Source organism: Balaenoptera physalus, assembly GCF_965194825.1.
Source record: "Balaenoptera physalus genome assembly, chromosome: 11".
Lineage (NCBI taxonomy): Eukaryota > Metazoa > Chordata > Mammalia > Artiodactyla > Balaenopteridae > Balaenoptera > Balaenoptera physalus.
The window spans coordinates 24432811-24455490 of NC_138896.1; the positions used below are offsets into that span (position 1 = coordinate 24432811).

General features: G+C 46.7%; 1 protein-coding gene across 1 annotated transcript; it reads left to right on the forward strand.

The window, feature by feature from the left end:
- Positions 1–753: 753 nt before the first annotated feature.
- On the forward strand, positions 754–22505 carry LOC309638169 (butyrophilin subfamily 1 member A1-like; the record flags this gene model as incomplete). Its single annotated transcript, XM_082413770.1, has 10 exons — positions 754–988; positions 2176–2309; positions 4447–4794; positions 8339–8620; positions 8737–8937; positions 9206–9226; positions 9321–9347; positions 10397–10450; positions 21408–21434; positions 21844–22505. The coding sequence occupies exons 2-10, from the start codon at positions 2225–2227 to the stop codon at positions 22503–22505; spliced, it is 1707 nt and encodes a 568-aa protein (XP_082269896.1). The 5' UTR covers positions 754–988; positions 2176–2224.
- Between the last annotated feature and the right edge of the window lie 175 nt (positions 22506–22680).

Consider the following 22680-nt stretch of genomic DNA (forward strand, 5'->3'; position numbering starts at 1 on the left):
GCAGAGAAAACTGGGTGAACACAGGTGCCCTTTACTAAGTAAGGAAACTGCAGGTAAGGAAGGGGCAGGAGAGGAAGAGCCAGTCTCCCTGGTTTTTCTTTGCAGACTGGCTTTTCCTGGTGTTCACTGCAGCCTGTCGGGGAGGGGGGTCTGAATGGCTGTACCCAGGCCACAGGTGATATAAAACCTTAGCAAGCCTTAGGGCACTGTCCATTCAGCATGGGCAGGGCCAGGGTCCCGGAGCTGGCCCTGGAAGCTCCTGAGGCCTGGGGTTAAGCCCTGGGTTGCCAGGTTGTGGGGCGCTCCTGGGCCATCTGTTGGGGAAGAAGAGGAAACAGCCACACTGGGGGCTGTGTTCCGGGGCGGGTTACCCGCTGACGCTGATGGTCTCCGCAGCGAGCCCCTGGTGCAGACAGGCCAGGCGGGGGGCCTGCGAGCAGTCCTGGCTGTGCCACACACAGGGTCCCCGCTCCCGAGGTTAGGAGCCAACCTGGAGGGCAGCACTTGTCCAAATTATGGTTATCGAGCCTGTGAGTCTATCTGTCCCCCTCAGGGTGGTTTCAGCTTACTTGTATCTACTCTCTTTTGCTGCTCTGATCATGCTGTTTCCTTCTTGATCACTGGGTGACTGTCCAGAGGACAGGGCAGAGTCTGCTGGGATTGCTTTTTCCAAGTTTCACTTTCAAATAGTGGAAGGAACCAGAGAAAGGTGGACTCAGCTGTCTGGGATCGTTTCAGCGGGGTCCCCATGGTCTGGTCTCTGCAGACACCCCTGTGCCAGGCTCTGCTGCTTCTCCACTCTCCTGGGAGCCGCCTGCCCCTCAGACGTGAGGAACTCAGATTTGGATCTGGAATTAGGGTTTAGGGCCCAGAGTGACTAACTTCAGGTGCAAATTTTGAGGGCAGATTTGGGGTCTGCTGGGGTCCCTGAACCTTCTCACGCTGCCGAGTTTAGAGACGCTTCAGAAGCCCCAGCCTTTCAAAGCAGGTAGGTTGGATTTGAAGACACTTGTGGGCCAAGAAGAGAAAGCAGGTTGCAGCTGGCGGTGAGGAGGCGGATGAGCAGGAGGTGGGGCTGGGGGCAGGGGTGGGCGGCGCTGGAGGACCGTGTGGTTCTAGGAAGACCCAGGACAACTGCGGTGAGGGGTGTGCCTTCCTTCATTCACTTTAATGTTGTGTCTCTAGCACTTACTAGTAATAGGCCCTGTTCTAATTACATGTAGTGACTCGAGAAATATAAATTCATGTGATTCTCATTAAAACTCTGGGCTCTAGATGCTGTTAACATGCACATTTTGTAGATGAGGAAACAGGCAGAGAAGGTTGAGAAACTTGGTTAAGGTCGTCACACAGACAGTGCCCCAGCTTTCGGGGACTCAGCAGTCAGCCCCAAGAATCTGTCCTTCCCAGGACCCTAAGCTGCCTCGTCCCCCACCCTGAACACTAAGTCATTTCTCTGACCAGGACTCATTTATCTCCTCGGCTGCTCTGTTTCCACTGGGATCTTCTACCCCAATGCAGAAATCTTCTTCAAAGACAGCGAGGTTGAGGATTAAGCTGTCAGTGGGGATTGACTGGGCACCTGGGTGCACGGCCATGTCCTTGGTCCCTCTCAGGAAAGGGCTGGGTGGGATTGAAGTTCAGGTCAACTAAACAAGCAGCAAAGGCAGCACAGGGTACCTGTGATGGCCCCACAGTCTCCTTGAGGAGGACGTAGTTTGTCTCTGAGGCTTCTCAGTGATTCCTGGTCACTCTGGGGGCCACAGAGGGACAACAAGTGGGAGCTGGCCTGTGCTTCGTGGTGAGGGGCCCGAGCATGGGTGTCTGTCCCGGGGCATCACCGGCGGTTGTGAATAATGGGGAGATGGAGGACGTTTCCACCACGGGGCCCCTGGTGCTGAGAAAGGAAACACCTGGTTTTCTGGGCAGAGTGGGTTGTGCTGCAGGTGCCATTGGGGTGGGAAGGGAAGGACTGTGTTTTTCCCAAGCAAACCTAGTGGTTGTCTAGCCCCACAGAGGCCTGCTACAGGGGTGGGAAGCTCCAGACCCAGGGCTTTCTTGGTGGCAAGGCTGTGGGAGGCCATCACCTCACCAGCATAGTGATCCGGTAGGGGGGCTGTGCTCCTGGGGGGACTGTTGCTGGCCCTGAGCCCTGCCTCCCCTCTGGGCCCCCAGAGCTCCGGGCTGGCCCTGCCTCCTGCCCTGTCTCTCCAGCTCTGAGGAGATGGAGGATTTCTCCAGCTGCTGTGTGCTCTGCCACCTCACCTCCCTGCTCCTCCTCATCCAGCTGCCCACTGGGGGGTCCGCAGGTGAGTGTACCCCACCCCTCATCCTGTGTCCTCTTGGATGAGTGGATCCCTGGGAGCTGGGCTGGTTCAACTCCACCAACCATCAGGAGTTGGTTGCTATTTGAGGAGTCCCTTGTCTAGAAAAATCATGATGCTTCCCCAACCAGTAATTGTTATTAAATATTTAACAAGAGTGTCTACACCATATAATAAGGGTAAGGGACCTTGACAGTCATTCAGTTATGAACTTATGATGTTTTAAAACATCAACTGTCAAAATTATGACCATACTTTTCCATTTAACTTTTGTTTCCCAGCTTTATTGGTATTGAAGTTCTTATTCATTCATTAATTCATTTCATTCTACATATATTTATAAGGTGTCGACTACGTGTTAGGTGCTATACTTGAATAAAACAGAGAGAATCCCTGTCTTTTTAGAGCTTACACTCTAGCAGGAGGCCATGAATAATAAATGCAAGAAACAGCTCTACTAGACAGTTTGTTAAAAGAGATGAGAAGAGGACTTCCCCGGTGACACAGTGGTTAAGAACCTGCCTGCCAATGCAGGGGACTCGGGTTTGATCCCTGGTCCGGGAAGATCCCACATGCCGCGGAGCAACTAGGCCCGTGCACCACAACTACTGAGCCTGTGCTCTAGAGCCCGCGAGTCACAACTACTGAAGCCAGTGCACCTAGAGCCTGTGCTCCGCAGCAAGAGAAGCCAACGCAGTGAGAAGCCCGTGCACATCAATGAAGAGTAGCCCCTCTTGCTGCAACTAGAGAAAGCCCGTGCTCAGCAACAAAGACCCAACGCAGCCAAAAATAAACCAAAAAAAGAAGAGATGAGAAGAGGGGGGCAGTGAAGCAGTGTGCAGGGGTGGGGGGGAGTCAGGGGTGTGGAGGTGGGTAGCGGGCAGCAGCGTGTTCAGTGAGGTGGTCAGTGAAGACAAAGAGATGAGAGCAAAGACCTGGAGGAGGGTGTGAGCCTGTGAGGGGTCCCTTGGAAGGATGGTTTCTGCAGGAGAGAACAGCCAGTGCAAAGCTGCCCGTGTGCCTGGGATGTTCAAGGGACTGTGGAGGCAGTATTGGCTGGAGCAGAGTGAGCGAGAGGGAGAGAAGCAGGAGTTGGGATCAGAGAGGCCCTGGGGGTCATCCCCACCCGGCCTGTGGTCCACTGGGGGGACGAGAAGCCATGGCAAGGCTTTGAGCAGAGTAAGGCCATGGTTTCCAGGTTGAAGAGCCGCAGACGTGGGAGTGGGGAGAGGAAGACACAGGGAGGGAGTCTACTGCCATCCTCCAGGTGAGAGACGATGGTGACTCAGACCAAGTCTGGGCAGCTCAGGAGTGAGAAGTCGTTCTTTGGAGATCCAGCGGGGCTGTGCTGCAGAAGGGTCATGCCGTGGCCCATCCACGAGGCCTCAGAAGACCAATGGCTCTGAGAAGATATCGGTGGGATGAATATGGGCTCCTGTGGGCGACGAGAGTAAAGGCAGGTTTTTAATGAAAATAGCATTTGCGTCTAGTTTTCAGTGCACTTGTAGTTCAGCGGAGGAGAAAGTCATGAGCACAAATAATAAAGTTAGGGGTGGCAGTGGGGATGTTTCTGGGTGTGGCTGAGTGATCAAGGAGTTCTGTCCTAGGCCACAGGTATTCTCTTTGGTCAGGTTTCAGTCCTGTCCAAGAGGGGCCAGGATAGAGCTATGGTTCTCAAAGTGATGTGCCTGGAACATCAATATTAGCATCTCGGGGAATTCTTTAGAAATGCAGATCCTTGGGCCCACCCCAGACCTACTGAATCAGAAGCTCAGGGCGGGGGTGAGGGGGCAGCACTGTGTGTTTTATAAGCCCTCTTGCTGATTTTGCTGCATGCTGAAGGTTGCCAGCCACTGACTTGGAGTTTTCCATGAAAGAGTGTGAAAACAGCAGTACAGATGGATGAAGGATTCTCTGTGACATCACTTCTGGGTCATAAAATTGTGGTCAGAATGTCTTGCGGAGATTCAGAATCATCACAGCTCAATCCCTCAGGTCATGATGGCTCGTGTTATCCAACACCTGTCCCCAGCCTGCCCGGGCCTTCCCTCCAGACTGTGTGTGTTTCCTGCCCTCACTCTGTGTCCCTCTGTCTTTCTCACTCCTATGTCTGTGTCCACAGAGGGGTTCTTCGTGACTGGCCCCTCGGATCCCATTGTGGCAGTGCTGGGCGGAGACACCATGCTGCCCTGTCGTGTGTCCCCACCCATAAGTGCAGAAGACATGGAGCTGAGGTGGTTCCGCTCCAAGTTTTCAGAAGCCGTGTTCATCTATCAAAACCGAGTCGAGCGGAATGAGGAGCAGATTGCTCGTTACGTAGGGCGGACCTCGCTGGTGAGGGACTTCCTTGCCCAGGGGGTGGCTGCCGTACGCATCCAGAAGGTCCAGGTCTCAGACAATGGGCTGTACACCTGCTTCTTCAGAAAGGGAGGCTTCTACGAAGAGGCGAATTTGGAGCTGAAGGTGGCAGGTCGGTGACTTGAGTTATGTTTGTGATCCTGGAATATTGGAGTTGGGAGGAACTTCAGGGACCATGTAAATCGGCCCCTCATTTTACAGATAACAGGAGGCTCATCCACTCATTCCATTATTCAGTACAAATATATCGAAAGCCTACTCTGTGCCACATCCTATTTTGGGCACCTGGGATACATCAGTGAACCAAACAATGTTCCCTGCTCTGTGGAGTTTATATTCTAGAGGCAATCCATAAATCCTAGATAAATAGGTTATAGAGGATGTTAGGAAGTGGTAAGTATTTAGGATGAGAGGCCAGGAAAAAAGTGGAAGGGGACCAGGGGTGAGGAGGGCTTCAGTGTTGCATGGGGCCTCAGGCTGGGCTTTTTTGACAATTTGAGCAGAAGCTCAAAGGAAGTAGGAATTTAGCCATGTGGATATCTGTGGGACCAGAGTTCCCAGCAGAGGAAACACCCGGCGTGAAACCCTGAGGTGGGAGTGTGGCTGGTGTGTTCTGAGCACACAAGCCGGCCCTCATGGTTGATAAGATGAGTGAACGGGAGGGTGGTAAGAGGTGACGATAATGGAACGAAGAGATGTTCCTGGCCGAGGGTGCACAGAGAAGGGGTTGGTTAATGCTCTCTGGGGCGATCAGGAGGAGTTCATAGGTAATACACACTTGAGCAGGCACTTGAGTTCACCAGACCAGGCTCCAAAAAGCCCTTGATGCTGATGGACTGGAACGTGAGAAGGCAGGGGCCACAGAGAGCATGGTGATCGCAGTTACTAGCAGTTAATCAAAGGGTCCTTGGGGCTGGAGTGTGTGGTCCCTGAGGGGCATAGGTAGTGGAAATTGGGGGGAAGAGGAGAGGAGTCTGGGGGGGAAGGCAAATTCCAGATCATAGAAGAGTTTGCATGCTGTGCTATGGGGTGTTGATGGATTGCTGAGGAAATTTTAAACAGAGCAGTGCCTGGAACGTTCCCTTTGTCAGCTGTGAGGAGGATGGATGAAAGGTGAGCCAGGCTGGAGGCATGGATGCAGTGACGAGGTCAAGGGGATGACCTCACATAGAGGCAATGGGATCACATAGAGGGAGCGGGGGATCAGACATCAGTGAGGTTTAGAAAGCCGACCCAACTGAGTGAGTGGATTTGGGGACACAGTTTGGAGGGGAAGAGGGGACTGCAGAAGCTCCCAGGGTTTTGCTTTGGCTGTTTGTTGTTTAGTGGTAGGAATATTGAAAATTTTGTGTGTCGACTGAAGAAACACACACAACCTAAGAGCTGTGAGCTGAGTTTTATTCAGGGTCTTACTGAGGGCTATATAGTCCGGGAAACAGTCTCTCAGTAGCTCTGAGAAACTGCTCCGAAGAGGTAGGAGGAGAAGCCAGTTTATACAGGATTTTGGCCATGAAATGTGTGCAGACAAGCATACATCTCGGTGAACGTTTACTGCTAATCACGAGGATCAGACACCTCAGTTAATGATTTTAGTGCTTTTCTATGTGTGAGAAGATGCAAGAACCTGGGTTCATTAAATTTTTTTTCCCTGAGATATCTCTAACTATCTAAGGGACCTGTTTTTCCAAAGCACAGAGTGCCTTAGCCTATTTTTTTTGTCCTGAATTCCTTTTGGGGTGTACTGTCAGTGAGTGGCTACAGTGCTAATGACTTGATCCTTGTAGAATTGCGTGGTGGGCAACATTCTTTGTTTTACATGTGTTATCTGTTGCCATGATAATGCTGTGTAACAAACAGCCACAAAAATCACAGTGGCATATAACAATAACCATTTATGTAATTCAGGCATGAAAGGAGTACAGCTAATCTGGACTGTATTTGACTAATCTTACTTGGGATTATTTATACACCTTTGGTGATGTTGGGGAAATACAATTAAAAACATAATCTCCCAAACCAGAAATCGTCCTCACATAGTTAGTAGAGAAAGAATACAGTTTTATTACTGAATGGGCATTAAACCAGAGTCTGATACACATCACAGGCAATCTACTAAGAGATCGCAAAGACAGAGAGAAAGCTCCCCCTTTTATCAAGTCAAGCAGATACATCCCATTACATACATGTTTTCAAGGTAAACACTAACTAATCCTCAGGTCAGAGGACTTGATAGCACCATCTGTCACATAGTTCACCCTAAATTTTCCTGGTAATTGAGGTGACTATCTATGTTAGCTAATTGGCTTTATCCAGAGGAAAAACAATTTCTTATGCCTTTATGACAGAAGGTGGTTTTACAGCTTGGAGTTCAGTGTCCACTGAAGTTAGGCTCCTACCCTTCCACAGGGAAGGCAAAAATTGGGTGCTATCTCCCTTAACATTTATATTTCAAAGAGATGGCTCCCAGGTCCTAGAGAAAGGCATTCGTGGGTCCCAAAGCTGGCAAGAGGCCTATCTAGTTTTCAAAAAGGATTTATATACATTTCAAAGTGGAGGGGGGGACTTCCCTGGCGGTCCAGAGGTTAGAACTCCACCCTTCCAATGGAGGGGCTGCAAGTTCGATCCTGGGTTGGTGAACTAGGATCCCACATGCCGCGTGGAGTGTGGCCAAAAAATTAAAAAAAGAAAAAAAAAAAGGAAGTAGGGAGAAAATACCTACAATGACAGGTTTTCTAAAGCAAGTGTTCTAAGGAAAAGGATGGGAGAGGAATCTCTTCCTTTATTTTCAACGCGGAGAATGACGCCTCTTAATTTTAATTCTTATTTGTCCTTACAGTCAGCTGAGGAGGTCACCATAAGGACCTTTGCTGGGTTTGTTCAGCTGGGTATTGGTTGATCTAGGAAAGCTTCAGCTGGAAAGGCTGCACCAGACCAAACATGTCCTCCCTGTGGCAGAGGGTAGCCCAATGGCACAAGGATGTTACAACCTCTGCTTGAGTCACATGGCCTAGTCTCTCACTGGCTAGTTGAGTCACCTGACCCGGCCCAGAGGCAGAGTGTGAAGGCATCAAAAAGTGTGTGGCCGAGGGCCAGCTGGATATAAAGAGGGAGTGAAGATTTGGGAATCTTTTTACAATCCATCTATCACAGATGGGGCAAAATCACGTATTCAGTTCTGGAATTTTAAGTTTGAAATGTATGTGAGGAACCCTGGCGGAAATAACCCACTGGATGTGGATATACAGGAGGCGAGTTCAGGGGCTAGGGTTGTCATCTGATCTAATTTTGGTGGTGACTTTCAAAGAGAGGCAGTGGGTGTGGAAGCCGGTGCCCTGGGAGAGTGTGTGAGGTGAGGAGAGTCGAGGATAAGGATGGGACCTGGGACCACATTCCTCCTGTTTCCACTGGGCGTCAGCCCTTGCACCTGCATGACTGGGGAGAAGAGCCCCAGCCCTCTGAGCCCCCGGAGGTCCCCACACTCCTTCCTTGTGTTCCCCGTGGCAGGGCGGCTGCCTTTCTCCCTGCAGGGGACAGCCTCCCCCAGAGCCCCAGAATGCAAGGCGAAGGGCTCCCACTGGAGTTGTGCACACGTAGGCACTGCTGGGGCCCCCAGGACCCAGGCGGCCCCCCTGGGCTCTACATCTTGCCTCCCGCAGGTGTGGGCTCTGCCCCTCAGGTGCGCATCACAGGGCCCGAGGAGGATGGGGTCCGTGTGGTGTGCACGTCCTCAGGGTGGTTCCCGAAGCCCCAGGTGCGGTGGAGAGACCTCAGCGGAGAGAAGTCCCTGGCGTTCTCCGAGACGCACACCCAGGACGCTGAAGGGCTGTTCGGCGTGGAGGTGGCTCTGGTGGTGAGAGACAGCTCTGCAGGGAACGTGACCTGCTCCGTCCTCAACACTGTCCTGGGCCAGGAGAAGGCCATGGCCATCTTCATCCCAGGTCAACGCTGCTCGCTGGTCCCCGCAGGGCTGGGGGAGCGGGCCGGGCGCTCCTGAGTGTGCTGGGCTTGGGTGTCCCGGGTGGTGGCCCTGACGGGGTCTCTGGCCGGGCCGCAGAGCCCTTCTTCCCCCAGGCCTCTCCCTGGAAGCTGGCTTTCTCAGTGAGCCTGTCTGTGCTGATGGTCCTGCTGCTTGGGGCTGGATGTTACACCAAGAGGGAACATTCCATGAAGTTGCTGGCGATGCGAGCAAAGGAGCGTCTGCCCCTGGTGAAGGAGCAGCACCGGCGGGCAAAGGAGGAGGTGCTGAAGGACGCAGGTAAGGCAGGACAGTGGCCAGGGCTGGAGAGCACGGCAGCCGCGCTGAGATGGATGACCGACCGCAGGGCCTGCCTGAGTCCAGGGCTCCGGGGAAATCCGGGCCCAGGGCCGGTGGCTGGGGAGACCCAGGGTGGATGGCTGGAACCAGGGAGGCCCCGATGGGTCTGAGGTTGGAAGCTTCTCCAGGTTACACACAGAGAGGTGGTATTTTGTGGACTCTTTTTCTTAGGGATGCGAGCTCATGCTTCTTCTGCACTCTCTTTCAGATGAACTCCAGGCAGAACTCGGTAAGTTCTGCTTTTCCCCCTGAGCTCTCTGCATGCCCTTCGTAGGAGACATTCTGGTTCTTAGTTCACCTGCTTCCTGTGTGTTGCCTTTCAGACTGGAGGAAGTCCGCTTACCTGGCTGGTGAGTGACTCTCCTGATGTCCTTGGGTTTCCTGTCCTCCTGTGACAAGGCGTCCCTCTCCTTGCTTCTGTCCAGACACAGCCGTGTGGACCCCCTCCCTGGGGAGGAAGTGAAGGCTGCTGGGAGGCAGAACCCAGCTGCAAAGGCTCTCCCAGATCTGGGCCGCTGATTCCCACCCAGTGCTTGGGAGCCTGGGTGTGACGGTGACCCCAGGGTCCATCATGCACCCTGGGTCTTATTCCAGCCGTGACTGACCCACTATATTGATAGTTTTCTAGCCTTGAATGCCCCTGGTTTTCAGACAGTACCTGGAAGCAAAAGTCATGTGCTCTGAGATTGCATTAAAGGAGCTATCCAAATCAGCGGGGTGATTCAGTTTAGGAGTGTGACCTCCTGTCTCCACCCCAAAACAGCATCCAAAGAGGGTCTGTTCCCTCTAGTTTCTTTGGGTGATGATCAAAAAGTTATGGGGGCATAGCTGGGCTGACCATGCATGGGAATGTGATGGGAAGGGCTGTCAATGCCCCAGAATAGTGATGTTTATCTCTAGATATATTTCATCTGAGAAAGATTAACCACTTTTATCCCAGAACTCATCTCACATTCCTGTCCTTACATAGTTCCCATTTCAAGTTATTTCCCAAATATATCTTTGCCAGAAAAAAACTGAATATGATGATGCTTTCTTAAAATTATAGAATAATTTATATTGTATTCCCTAAAATGTTTTCACACATAGTAGAAGTTTTGGTCCTTAGCGGCAAAAGTCAATGTAAGTAGAATAAGAATTTTTGAGGTTTTTGAGGCACAGAACAGCTAAGTGACTTGCCAAACATCACACAGCAGCAGCGGGACAGTGGTGTAAGTCAGCCTGTAATGCAGGGCTCCTGACCTGTGGTCCAGGGAAATTCCCACAACACCCGCTGTCTGCACATAGCAGGGGGTCACCTCCTCTCCAGCCTCTCCACGACTGTAGTTAGTCTCACCGGCAGAGCAGAGGGGAGGCACGGGCCAGTGGATTCACAGCGAGCAGGCTTGTTCTGGCTGAGGTCTCACCAGGGTGTGTTCCCTTTCAGCCTGGAGGAAGGCCCAGCTGTATGCAGGTAAGTGGCTCTGAGTTCTTGTAGCCTCCCCTCCCCAACCTGGACTCTGCCCTCTTCTCCATCAGGGGACTCATGAGGGTGGGCTTGGTGTCCCTGGTCTCCGTGTCACTTTTGTAACCTCCATCCAGAGACCGCAGGGACTCCTCCTTGGAACACAGATCTGCCTCCATTCCGGCCTGTCCTCTACTGCAGGGCACTGTCAGGGTTAGCCACGCCCTCCCCAAACACCTGGCCCAACTGGAACTGCTCACTGGTGCAGTGACCATGGAGGGGTCAGTTGTGAGGAGGGACGGCAGCAGGGAACGACTGTGTGGATCAGGGATCGCTCAGCCCTGGAAGATTTCAGAAGTCATGCTTGCCTGCTTAGGACTCAGGCCTTCCCAAGGGGGCCCTTGGTTCTTGATCCCTCTTGCTCCAAAACTCCTACCCCTTTCGGCTCTAGTTTTGGTTTTCCCACTTCTTCCTGGTCCTCTGGGATATTGGTTTTCTCTCTGCTTCCTCGTGCTCTGACTCCCTGTCCAGACTCAGTTTCTTCCTCCAAGCCTCCTTGGTTGCTGAGGAATTAGTTGCTCTAGAGCAGGTATTCTGGATCTGGGGTCCAGAACTTCTGGGATGTTGATGGGCTCCTGGGGTGAGGGGCTGTGAAAGATCTGAAATTATATGAAAAATCCTGTGTATATGTTTGTGTAATAGGAACAAAAATGTAACAACCATTATCTCTCCTTTTCAGAGAACTCTGTGTTTGCTGATAGGCCCATTCCTGGTTAGGTTTATTAGGGGCAATGTGTGAAGAAACATAGAGGAGTCACAATTGTTTCCCAGAGAAAGGGTGTGGAGCAAATCAAGGAAGACAAGACCAGGAGGAGGAAGAGAGGAGGAGATGAGGAGGAAGTAGTGTGTCTGAGATTTGTCTTATAGAGATTGGGGTTGCTTGTAGTGGCGGAAGAGAGACCACAAGGCACAACCATGGTGGTTTGAGTTGGGGAGCACACAGAGGTTGTGCAAGTTATTGGGGTGCATGAAGTGTAATCAACTCCTTGATACCGCTTTGAGAAATTTCAGTCAAGACATGTTTATTTTTTTATTTTTATTTTTTTTTTCACACACACACACACTGCATTTTATTTTTACAAGAGATAAATAGACTGACACCAAGCATTGTACATGGATGACCACAACAAAAGCAACAATGATTGCAATTACCAAACATGAAACACACTCATACTATGTCATAATATTGACATTCAGTCCAGTAATCCTCCACTGTAACAGCTCCTTTACTTTGCAGTGAAAATTGATTTGTATATTCTTTGCCTCTGAGTCCTTGTGGGATTTTTTTTTTTTTTTAATTCAGACAGAAAGTCACAAAAGTTATACTCATCCTCATCAGTTCACTCAGTCCCATGTAATTAATTGTTTTTTTTCATCTTGATCTTTTGTTAGCACTTTTATGAGTTCATCAGTTTTTCATCAGAGTTCTGAAAATGCTTATTCATTCAGTTCAGCAGTACAGTCAGTTACCAGAAACCTGTACTTGTCAGAGTCTTTACCATGAATTTCTTGAAGATGAAACCCTTTTATAGGAACATATTTGCAAAATCATCAGAGTACACCCAGAACTGTCTGTAAATGACAAAAGACTTAATGACCACGGTAAAAGATTTGATGAAAGTTCATAATAATGCAGTTGACAAGAAAATTAGTTATTTCTGAGATATACATTTTAAAGTAATAACTAGGATTATTACTTATAACATTATACCAGAACATATAAGATTTTTAGAAATTTCATGTAATGTCTGAAACATTTATATTAACATATTTCCATACATATTTCCATACAAATACAAGATTTTTAGAAATTTCATGTAATGTCTGAAACATTTATATTTCCATACATATTTCCATACAAATACAAATATAAGATTTTTAGAAATTTCATGTAATGTCTGAAACATTTATATTAACATATTTCCATACAAATAACCCAATGAAAGTTTAGTATTAGTTGTTTTGTTTGTTTTTTTATACTGCAGGTTCTTATTAGGCATCAATTTTGTACACATCAGTGTATACATGTCAATCCCAATCGCCCAATTCAGCACACCACCATCCCCACCCCACTGCAGTTTTCCCCCCTTGGTGTCCATATGTCCGTTCTCTACATCTGTGTCTCAACTTCTGCCCTGCAAGCTGGCTCATCTGTACCATTTTTCTAGGTTCCACATACATGCATTAATATATGATATTTGTTTTTCTCTTTCTGGCTTACTTCACTCTGTATGACAGTCTCTAGATCCATCCACGTCTCAACAAATGACTCAATTTCGTTCCTTTTTATGGCTGAGTAATATTCCATTGTATATATGTACCACATCTTCTTTATCCATTCGTCTGCTGAGGGGCATTTAGGTTGCTTCCATGACCTGGCTATTGTAAATAGTGCTGCAATGAACATTCGGGTGCATGTGTCTTTTTGAATTACGGTTTTCTCTGGGTATATGCCCAGTAGTGGGATTGCTGGGTCATATGGTAATTCTATTTTTAGTTTTTTAAGGAATCTCCATATTGTTCTCCATAGTGGCTGTATCAATTTACATTCCCACCAACAGTGCAAGAGGGTTCCCTTTTCTCCACACCCTCTCCAGCATTTGTTGTTTGTAGATTTTCTGATGATGCCCATTCTAACAGGAGTGAGGTGATACCTCATTGTAGTTTTGATTTGCATTTCTCTAATAATTAGTGATGTTGAGCATCTTTTCATGTGCTTCATGGCCGTCTGTATGTCTTCTTTGGAGAAATGTCTATTTAGGTCTTCTGCCCATTTTTGGATTGGGGTGTTTGTTTCTTTGATATTGAGCTGAATGAGCTGTTTATATATTTTGGAGATTAATCCTTTGTCCGTTGATTCATTTGCAAATATTTTCTCCCATTCTGAGGGTTGTCTTTTCGTCTTGTTTATGGTCTCCTTTGCTGTGCAAAAGCTTTGAAGTTTCATTAGGTCCCACTTGTTTATTTTTGTTTTTATTTCCATTACTCTAGGAGGTGGATCAAAAAAGATCTTGCTGTGATTTATGTCAAAGAGTGTTCTTCCTATGTTTTCCTCTAAGAGTTTTATAGTGTCCAGTCTTATATTTAGGTCTCTAATCCATTTTGAGTTTATTTTTGTGTATGGTGTTAGGGAGTATTCTAATTTCATTCTTTTACATGTAGCTGTCCAGTTTTCCCAGCACCACTTATTGAAGAGACTGTCTTTTCTCCATTGTATATCTTTGCCTCCTTTGTCATAGATTAGTTGACCATAGGTGCGTGGGTTAATCTCTGGGCTTTCTATCTTGTTCCATTGATCTATGTTTCTGTTTTTGTGCCAGTACCATATTGTCTTGATTACTGTAGCTTTGTAGTATAGTCTGAAGTCAGGGAGTCTGATTCCTCCAGCTCCATTTTTTTGCCTCAAGACTGCTTTGGCTATTCGGGGTCTTTTGTGTCTCCATACAAATTTTAAGATGATTTGTTCTAGCTCCGTAAAAAATGCCATTGGTAATTTGATAGGGATTGCATTGAATCTGTAGATTGCTTTGGGTAGTATACTCATTTTCACAATGTTGATTCTTCCAATCCAAGAACATGGTATATCTCTCCATCTGTTGGTATCATCTTTAATTTCTTTCATCAGTGTCTTATAGTTTTCTGCATACAGGTCTTTTGTCTCCCTAGGTAGGTTTATTCCTAGGTATTTTATTCTTTTTGTTGCAATGGTAAATGGGAGTGTTTCCATAATTTCTCTTTCAGATTTTTCATCATTAGTGTATAGGAATGCAAGAGATTTCTGTGCATTAATTTTGTATCCTGCAACTTTACCATATTCATTAATTAGCTCTAGCAGTTTTCTGGTGGCAGTTTTAGGATTCTCTATGTATAGTATCATGTCATCCGCAAACAGTGACAGTTTTACTTCCTCTTTTCCAATTTGTATTCCTTTTATTTCTTTTTCTTGTCTGATTGCCGTGGCTAGGACTTCCAGAACTATGTTGAATAATAGTGGTGAGAGTGGACATCCTTGTCTCGTTCCTGATCTTAGAGGAAATGCTTTCAGTTTTTCACCATTGAGAATGATGTTTGCTGTGGGTTTGTCATATATGGCCTTTATTATGTTGAGGTAGGTTCCCTCTATGCCCACTTTCTGGAGAGTTTTTATCAGAAATGGGTGCTGAATTTTGTCAAAAGCTTTTTCTGCATCTATTGAGATGATCATATGGTTTTTCTTCTTCAATTTGTTAATATGGTGTATCACATTGATTGATTTGCGTATATTGAAGAATCCTTGCATCCCTGGGATAAATCCCACTTGATCGTGGTGTATGATCCTTTTAATGTGTTGTTGGATTCTGTTTGCTAGTATTTTGTTGAGGATTTTTGCATCTATATTCATCAGTGATATTGGTCTGTAATTTTCTTTTTTTGTAGTGTCTTTGTCTGGTTTTGGTATCAGGGTGATGGTGGCCTCATAGAATGAGTTTGGGAGTGTTCCTTCGTCTGCAATTTTTTGGAAGAGTTTGAGAAGGATGGGTGTTAGCTCTTCTCTAAATGTTTGATAGAATTCACCTGTGAAGCCATCTGGTCCTGGACTTTTGTTTGTTGGAAGATTTTTAATCACAGTTTCAATTTCATTACTTGTGATTGGTCTGTTCATATTTTCTGTTTCTTCCTGATTCAGTCTTGGAAGGTTATACCTTTCTAAGAATTTGTCCATTTCTTCCAGGTTGTCCATTTTATTGGCGTAAAGTTGCTTATAGTAGTCTCTTAGGATGTTTTGTATTTCTGCAGTGTCTGTTGTAACTTCTCCTTTTTCATTTCTGATTTTATTGATTTGAGTCCTCTCCCTCTTTTTCTTGATGAGTCTGGCTAATGGCTTATCAATTTTGTTTATCTTCTCAAAGAACCAACTTTTAGTTTTATTGATCTTTGCTATTGTTTTCTTTGTTTCTATTTCATTTATTTCTGCTCTGATCTTTATGATTTCTTTCCTTCTGCTAACTTTGGGTTTTGTTTGTTCTTCTTTCTCTAGTTTCTTTAGGTGTAAGGTTAGATTGTTTACTTGAGATTTTTCTTGTTTCTTTAGGTAGGCTTGTATAGCTATAAACTTCCCTCTTAGAACCGCTTTTGCTGCATCCCATAGGTTTTGGGTCGTCGTGTTTTCATTGTCATTTGTCTCTAGGTATTTTTTTATTTCCTCTTTGATTTCTTCAGTGATCTCTTGGTTATTTAGTAACGTATTGTTTAGCCTCCATGTGTTTGTCTTTTTTACTTTTTTTTCCCTGTAATTCATTTCTAATCTCATAGCGTTGTGGTCAGAAAAGATGCTTGGTATGATTTCAATTTTCTTAAATTTACTGAGGCTTGATTTGTGACCCAAGATGTGATCTATCCTGGAGAATGTTCCGTGCGCACTTGAGAAGAACGTGTAATCTGCTGTTTTTGGATGGAATGTCCTATATATATCAATTAAATCTATCTGGTCTATTGTGTCATTTAAAGCTTCTGTTTCCTTATTTATTTTCATTTTGGATGATCTGTCCATTGGTGTAAGTGGAGTGTTAAAGTCCCCCACTATGATTGTGTTACTGTCAATTTCCTCTTTTATAGCTGTTAGCAGTTGCCTTATGTATTGAGGTGCTCCTATGTTGGGTGCATATATATTTATAATTGTTATATCTTCTTCTTGGATTGATCCCTGGATCATTATGTAGTGTCCTTCCTTGTCTCTTGTAACATTCTTTATTTTAAAGTCTATTTTATCTGATATGAGTATAGCTACTCCAGCTTTCTTTTGATTTCCATTTGCATGGAATATCTTTTTCCATCCCCTCACTTTCAGTCTGTATGTGTCCCTAGGTCTAAAGTGGGTCTCTTGTAGACAGCATATATATGGGTCTTGTTTTTGTATCCATTCAGCCAGTCTATGTCTTTTGGTTGGGGCGTTTAATCCATTCACGTTTAAGGTAATTATCGATATGTATGTTCCTATGACCATTTTCTTAATTGTTTTGGGTTTGTTTTTGTAGGTCCTTTTCTTCTCTTGTGTTTCCCACTTAGAGAAGTTCCTTTAGCATTTGTTGTAGAGCTGGTTTGGTGGTGTTGAATTCTCTTAGCTTTTGCTTGTCTGTAAAGCTTTTGATTTCTCCATCAAATCTAAATGAGATCCTTGCCGGGTAGAGTAATCTTGGTTGTAGGTTCTTCCCTTTCATCACTTTAAGTATATCATGCCACTCGCTTCTGGCTTGCAGAGTTTCTGCTGAGAAATCAGCTGTTAACCTTATGGGAGTTCCCTTGTATGTTATTTGTCGTTTTTCCCTTGCTGCTTTCAATAATTTTTCTTTGTCTTTAATTTTTGCCACTTTGATTACTATGTGTCTCGGCGTGTTTCTCCTTGGGTTTATTCTGTATGGGACTGTCTGCGCTTCCTGGACTTGGGTGGCTATTTCCTTTCCCATGTTAGGGAAGTTTTCGACTATAATCTCTTCAAATATTTTCTCTGGTCCTTTCTCTCTCTCTTCTCCTTCTGGGACCCCTATAATGCGAATGTTGTTGCGTTTAATGTTGTCCCAGAGGTCTCTTAGGTTGTCTTCATTTCCTTTCATTCTTTTTTCTTTAGTCTGTTCTGCAGCAGTGAATTCCACCATTCTGTCTTCCAGGTCACTTATCCGTTCTTCTGCCTCAGTTATTCTGCTATTGATTCCTTCTAGTGTAGTTTTCATTTCAGTTATTGTATTGGTCATCTCTGTTTGTTTGTTCTTTAATTCTTCTAGGTCTTTGTTAATCATTTCTTGCATCTTCTCAATCTTTGCCTCCATTCTTATTCCGAGGTCCTGGATCATCTTCACTATCATTATTCTGAATTCTTTCTCTGGAAGGTTGCCTATCTCCACTTCATTTAGTTGTTTTTCTGGGGTTTTTTCTTGTTCCTTCATCTGGTACATAGCCCTCTGCCTTTTCATCTTCTCTATCTTTCTGTAACTGTGGTTTTTGGTCCACAGGCTGCAGGATTGTAGTTTTTCTTGCTTCTGTTGTCTGCCCTCTGGTGGTTGAGGCTATCTAAGAGGCTTGATGGGAGGCTCTGGTGGTGGGTAGAGCTGACTGTTGCTGTGGTGGTCCGAGCTCAGTAAAACCTTAATCCACTTGACTGTTGATGGGTGGGGCTGGGTTCCCTCCCTGTTGCTGTGGCGGTCAGAGCTCAGTAAAACCTTAATCCACTTGACTGCTGATGGGTGGGGCTGGGTTCCCTCCCTGTTGGTTGTTTTGCCTGAGGCAACCCAACACTGGAGCCTACCCGTGCTCTTTGGTGGGGTTAATGGCAGACTGTGGGAGGGCTCACGCCAAGGAGAACTTCCCAGAACCTCGGCTGCCAGTGTCCTTATCCCCATGGTGAAACAGAGCCACCACTCGCCTCTGCAGGAGACCCCCCAACACCAGCAGGTAAGTCTGGTTCAGTCTCCCCCAGGGTCACTGCTCCTTCCCCTGGGACCCGATGCACACATTACTTTGTGTGTGCCCTCCAAGAGTGGCGTCTCTGTTTCCCCCAGTCCTGTCAAAGTCCTGCAATCAATTCCCACTAGGCTTCAAAGTCTGATTCTCTAGGAATTCCTCCTCCCGTAGCCGGACCCCCAGGTTGGGAAGCCTGACGTGGGGCTCAGAACCTTCACTCCAGTGGGTGGACTTCTGTGGTATAAGTGTTCGCCAGTCTGTGAGTCACCCACCCAGCAGTTATGGGATTTGATTTTACTCTGATTGCGCCCCTCCTACCGTCTCACTGTGGCTTCTCCTCTGTCCTTGGACGTGGGGTATCCTCCTTGGTGAAGTCCAGGGTCTTCCTGTCAATGATTGTCCAGCAGCCAGTTTTGATTCTGGTGCTCTCGCAAGAGGGAGTGAGAGCACGTCCTTCTACTCCGCCATCTTGGTTAATCCTCCACCTTTCTGAAGACATATTTATTTTTAAGCCATTTTGAGGTAACCCTCGAATTGAGTTGGCCTCTGATAACGAGACCATCTCATCCTTCCCGTAGTGGTCAGGGCAGGAGTGTGGTATGGGACATCCTAGTGCAATGTAAGGTTGTCCCAAGGACCCTTTAGCTTTGGGGTGAGTTAAAGATCTATACCCTCAAAGCCTGTGTAACATGCCCTTTCCCTGCTTGGAATGTTTTTGTTTACAGTCAGGAATATAGATCGTGAGAGACAGAGAGGGGTAAACCAAGGGGTGAAAAAAGCATGAGGAGTGAGGATGTCGTCTTAGGGATTCTTACCGATTCTCCCTGGGATTTATATGTTAAACATGAGGATCAGATAGTCCTCTTTTACCATCTCCCCCTTACCTGCTAGATTGAAGAGCATGTGTTTTAATGTATATCTTGTGTACCCTTCTATTTTGTAAGGACAAATCCCATTACACTAGAATCAACATTTTCATATTGACAGGTTCATAGTGTGAGGTGGACAAATGTTTGATCTCTTTTTATTCATAAAATTGGAAAAACAATTTGTAATTTAATGATTTGCTGTGGAAATTAAGTGAAGAATAGCATCACACTCGATACATTGTGGAGTCTCACAATTAAATGCCAACTCTCTTTTCCCCTCCTTCCCCTTCTTCTTGTTAATCTCGATCACTTGTGATACAGAAATTTCTAGCTGGGTGTCAACTAGTGTTTTGGTGAAGAGCAAGTAAATTAAAGTTCATTTTTTTTCTCAGAGGGTCACATGGGTCAGGCCAGTTTTTGTGATCTTATTTCCATCAACCAAATCAACAGAGACGGAAATGCCAATTTCTGCATGAACCTGTATTACGTGGGGATGGTGGTCACAAATATGCACCCCAAATGTGCACGGAAATGTCATTTACATACTTCTACAAATGTTCTAATCTTGTTCCCGAGTCTTCACCCTGTTGGAGGCAACAGCTCTCCCCGTGCAGACATTTCAGGGTCCCATGACTCATACAGGCTCTGCTTTGGTTGGCGGCGAGCTTCCTTTCTTCTTCCCAAAAGGGAGTATGGAGGTTGGAAGAGATTATGTGGTCTTGGGTCAGTGGAGAAAGGGGTCCCTCTGCTCTCCCTTAGTCATATCAGGCCATCACCCTGGAGGGACTAGCCTGACCTGGTCCTTAAGATCCTTGGTCTGGGGTCAGCTGAGGAGCGGCAGGTTCTGTCTAGCTGTTTAGGCACTGTTGTTTCCCGCCTACCCTTGACCCCATCCCAAGGTTCTTAATACATCCATAAAGTTCCCTTTACCACAAGATATTTACACATTTTGGGGTTTAGAACATGGACATCTTTGGGGGCCTCTCACTGAGGTTCTCCTGGAAGCTTACAACCTCTCTGGGTAACTATAGGGGGAAGCAGATGACTAGATCCAGTATTTTGGGTTCTCCCTCACATATAGGGATGTTTTTGCTTCACTAACCCTGTGAAAAGGGGGAAGAGAATTCATTAGTGTCTTTCCTCTTACTGAATGTATGTCTTCCTCACTTTGAACACCTGTCCCCCTTCCTGGAAACCTTTCCGTTGCCTCCTAACTGGGCAAGATTTCTCTGATGCCGTATCCCGAATTCTCTCCACTCATGGTTTACAGTCAGCCTTTGAGTTCAGTTAAGCCAAGTTGTATTCTCTCTACCGCTGGCTTGGAGGTAACCTGCATGTTCGGCTCAATTAACCCTTTTTTTTAAAAAAATTATGCCATATTTTACTTCATAAAAATAAAATACTTCCCTCATCAAAACACCATAATACAACAACAAAATACAAACAAACAAAAATGGCCAAAAGGAAGACTACTTGCCCTGGATGTGATATACAAAGGCTTAAAATGCTAAATAGAGAAAGACCTAGTGTAAGTCAGTATAAAATTACCCCCCCCGCACTGGAACTGGCACAAACATACAATTCATAAAAGAAGAAATTCCAAATCAATAAACACATGAACAAACATATATCTTTACCACCTATCAAAAGATGGGATGAAAAGGCAGTTTTATAACTGACGAAAGGAAATAATTAAGTACAACATTCTAGAGGGAAACTTGACATTCCATGTCATAAGCCCTGTTGTTTTAATTTTTATTGGGGTATAGTTGTTTTACAATGTTGTGTTAGTTTCTACTGTAGCTCAATTAACTCTTTTTCTTAAAATTAATTAATTTATTTTTGGCTGTGTTGGTTTTTCGTCTCTGTGTGCAGGCTTTTGTTGCAGCGAGCAGGTGCTACTCTTCCTTTCTGTGTGCGGGCTTCTCATTGCAGTGCCTTCTCTTCTTGCAGAGCACAGGCTGTAGGTGCGCGGGCTTTGTTAGCTGTGGAACATGGGCTCAGTAGTTGTGACTCGTGGGTTCTAGAGCACAGGCTCAGTAGTTGTGGTGCACGGGCTTAGTTGCTCCGTGGCATGTGGGATCTTCCCGGACTAGGGCTCGAACCTGTGTCCCCTTCATTGGCAGGAGGATTCTTAACCACTGCGCCACCAGGGAAGCCCCTCAATTAATTCTTGATAATTACATGAAAGCCTTGGAAATTTTGATATCCCCAGTTCTTTCTCCAGAAAACCTAGTTTTCAGGATGGATGAGTGGCTAGGGACTTGAGAAAGCTTTATTTTATAGTGAAATCTGGGCAGTGACCTTTATGTTCAAATTGATATCAAGCCTCTGAATCCCTCAGTATTAAGGTCTATGGCTTAGCCTTCAAGGGAGGCTGAAGCATGATGGTTCTGTGTGTGTGTGTGTGTGTGTGTGTGTGTGTGTGTGTGTGTGTGAGAGAGAGAGAGAGAGAGAGAAAAGAAATACATGCATCAGTTGAAAGTTTCCAAAACATTTTCCTCTATAACTCTCACATCAGTATGCTTCAGAAGACTAAGCACTGACCCTGATATGTACAGTCTCTGCAAACCCCTGATATGAAACGTGTGGTTCTCTTGTAGATTGGCGGAAGGAGAAGTTCCAGGCCTGTGAGTGACTTCGTGTTCTTTCTGGATGTTCCTACTGCTGCCCCCGTGGCCTCTCCTTCAGTTCTCAGTGGTGATGTAGATGCCGGCACCATCAATGGTGGTGGGGCGTCGTGGTGCTGATAGTCACATAGGTGGGGCCGGTGGGTGTGGCTGATATTGGATGCTAAATAGATATTTTTCAGTCTTTGAAGTCCAGGCTGGTCCTCAGGGCCCTGTGACATGTGTAACTCTGAAATTATCTTGTGGATCCTTTTCCTGCTTGGAAGGCTGTGAACTTGAGTCACAAGTTTCTAATCTCAGGGGGCTTAGCCTTCTCCCCATGCAGCTGAGAGTCCAGGTTGCGGGGTGGTTGTGTGCTCTTATTATGGGGCAGGGGAGGGCCTTGCATGATAGGCAACTTTCTCTGCAGGGCCTGTCACTCTGGATCCAGGATCTGCCCATTCAAACCTTGTCGTCTCTCATGAAAACACGACTGTGGCCTGGAAGGACACCAGTGTGAGCTCAGGAGACACCTGCAGCGTATTGGGCTTTGAGAGCATCACGTCAGGGTGCTGTTACTGGGAGGTGGAGATCAGGGATGCAGGCCGAAGCGAGTGGGCTCTGGGGGTCTGTAGGGAAAATGTGTACAGGAACGGCTGGCATGTAGAATACCCAGAAAAGGGGTTCTGGGTTGTGGGGCAGCATGGAGCTAAATATTGTGCCTTTACTCTACCTCTGACTCACCTATCCCTCAGACAGGTTCCCCGCAGGGTAGGGGTGTTCCTGGACCACAAGGAAGGGGATGTCTCCTTCTACAACATGACTGATGGCTCCCACATTTTCTCCTTCCCTCGGGCTTACTTCTTTGGGACCGTCTTTCCATACTTCATGATCAGGTCAGGAGATGTGTCCCTGACCGTCTGTTCCAAGGAGGGATGGTCTGAGGGTCACCCTGTGCCCCATAACAGTTCTTTTCTGGAGGAGCCTGTGAGCCTCCCAGGGGAGGGGTTCAGCTCAGGCTCAGGTGCTAATGCTCCCCCAGTGGCTGAGTCTCCATTACTCCCCTGCAAACCGGAGGCTGTGTCCCCATAGGGCCCGTCACTGTCCTGGACCCCTCGCTGTGGGTCTTCATGGAGCTGCAGACTCCATGTGACAGAGGCCTCTGCGGTGGGTCCTGGATGGCTGGGAGTCTTGCCCTGTTGCTGTGGAGGCAGACTCCTGGGTGTGTGGTTACGAGAACCATCAGTTCCTGCCTTGTGCTCAGGAA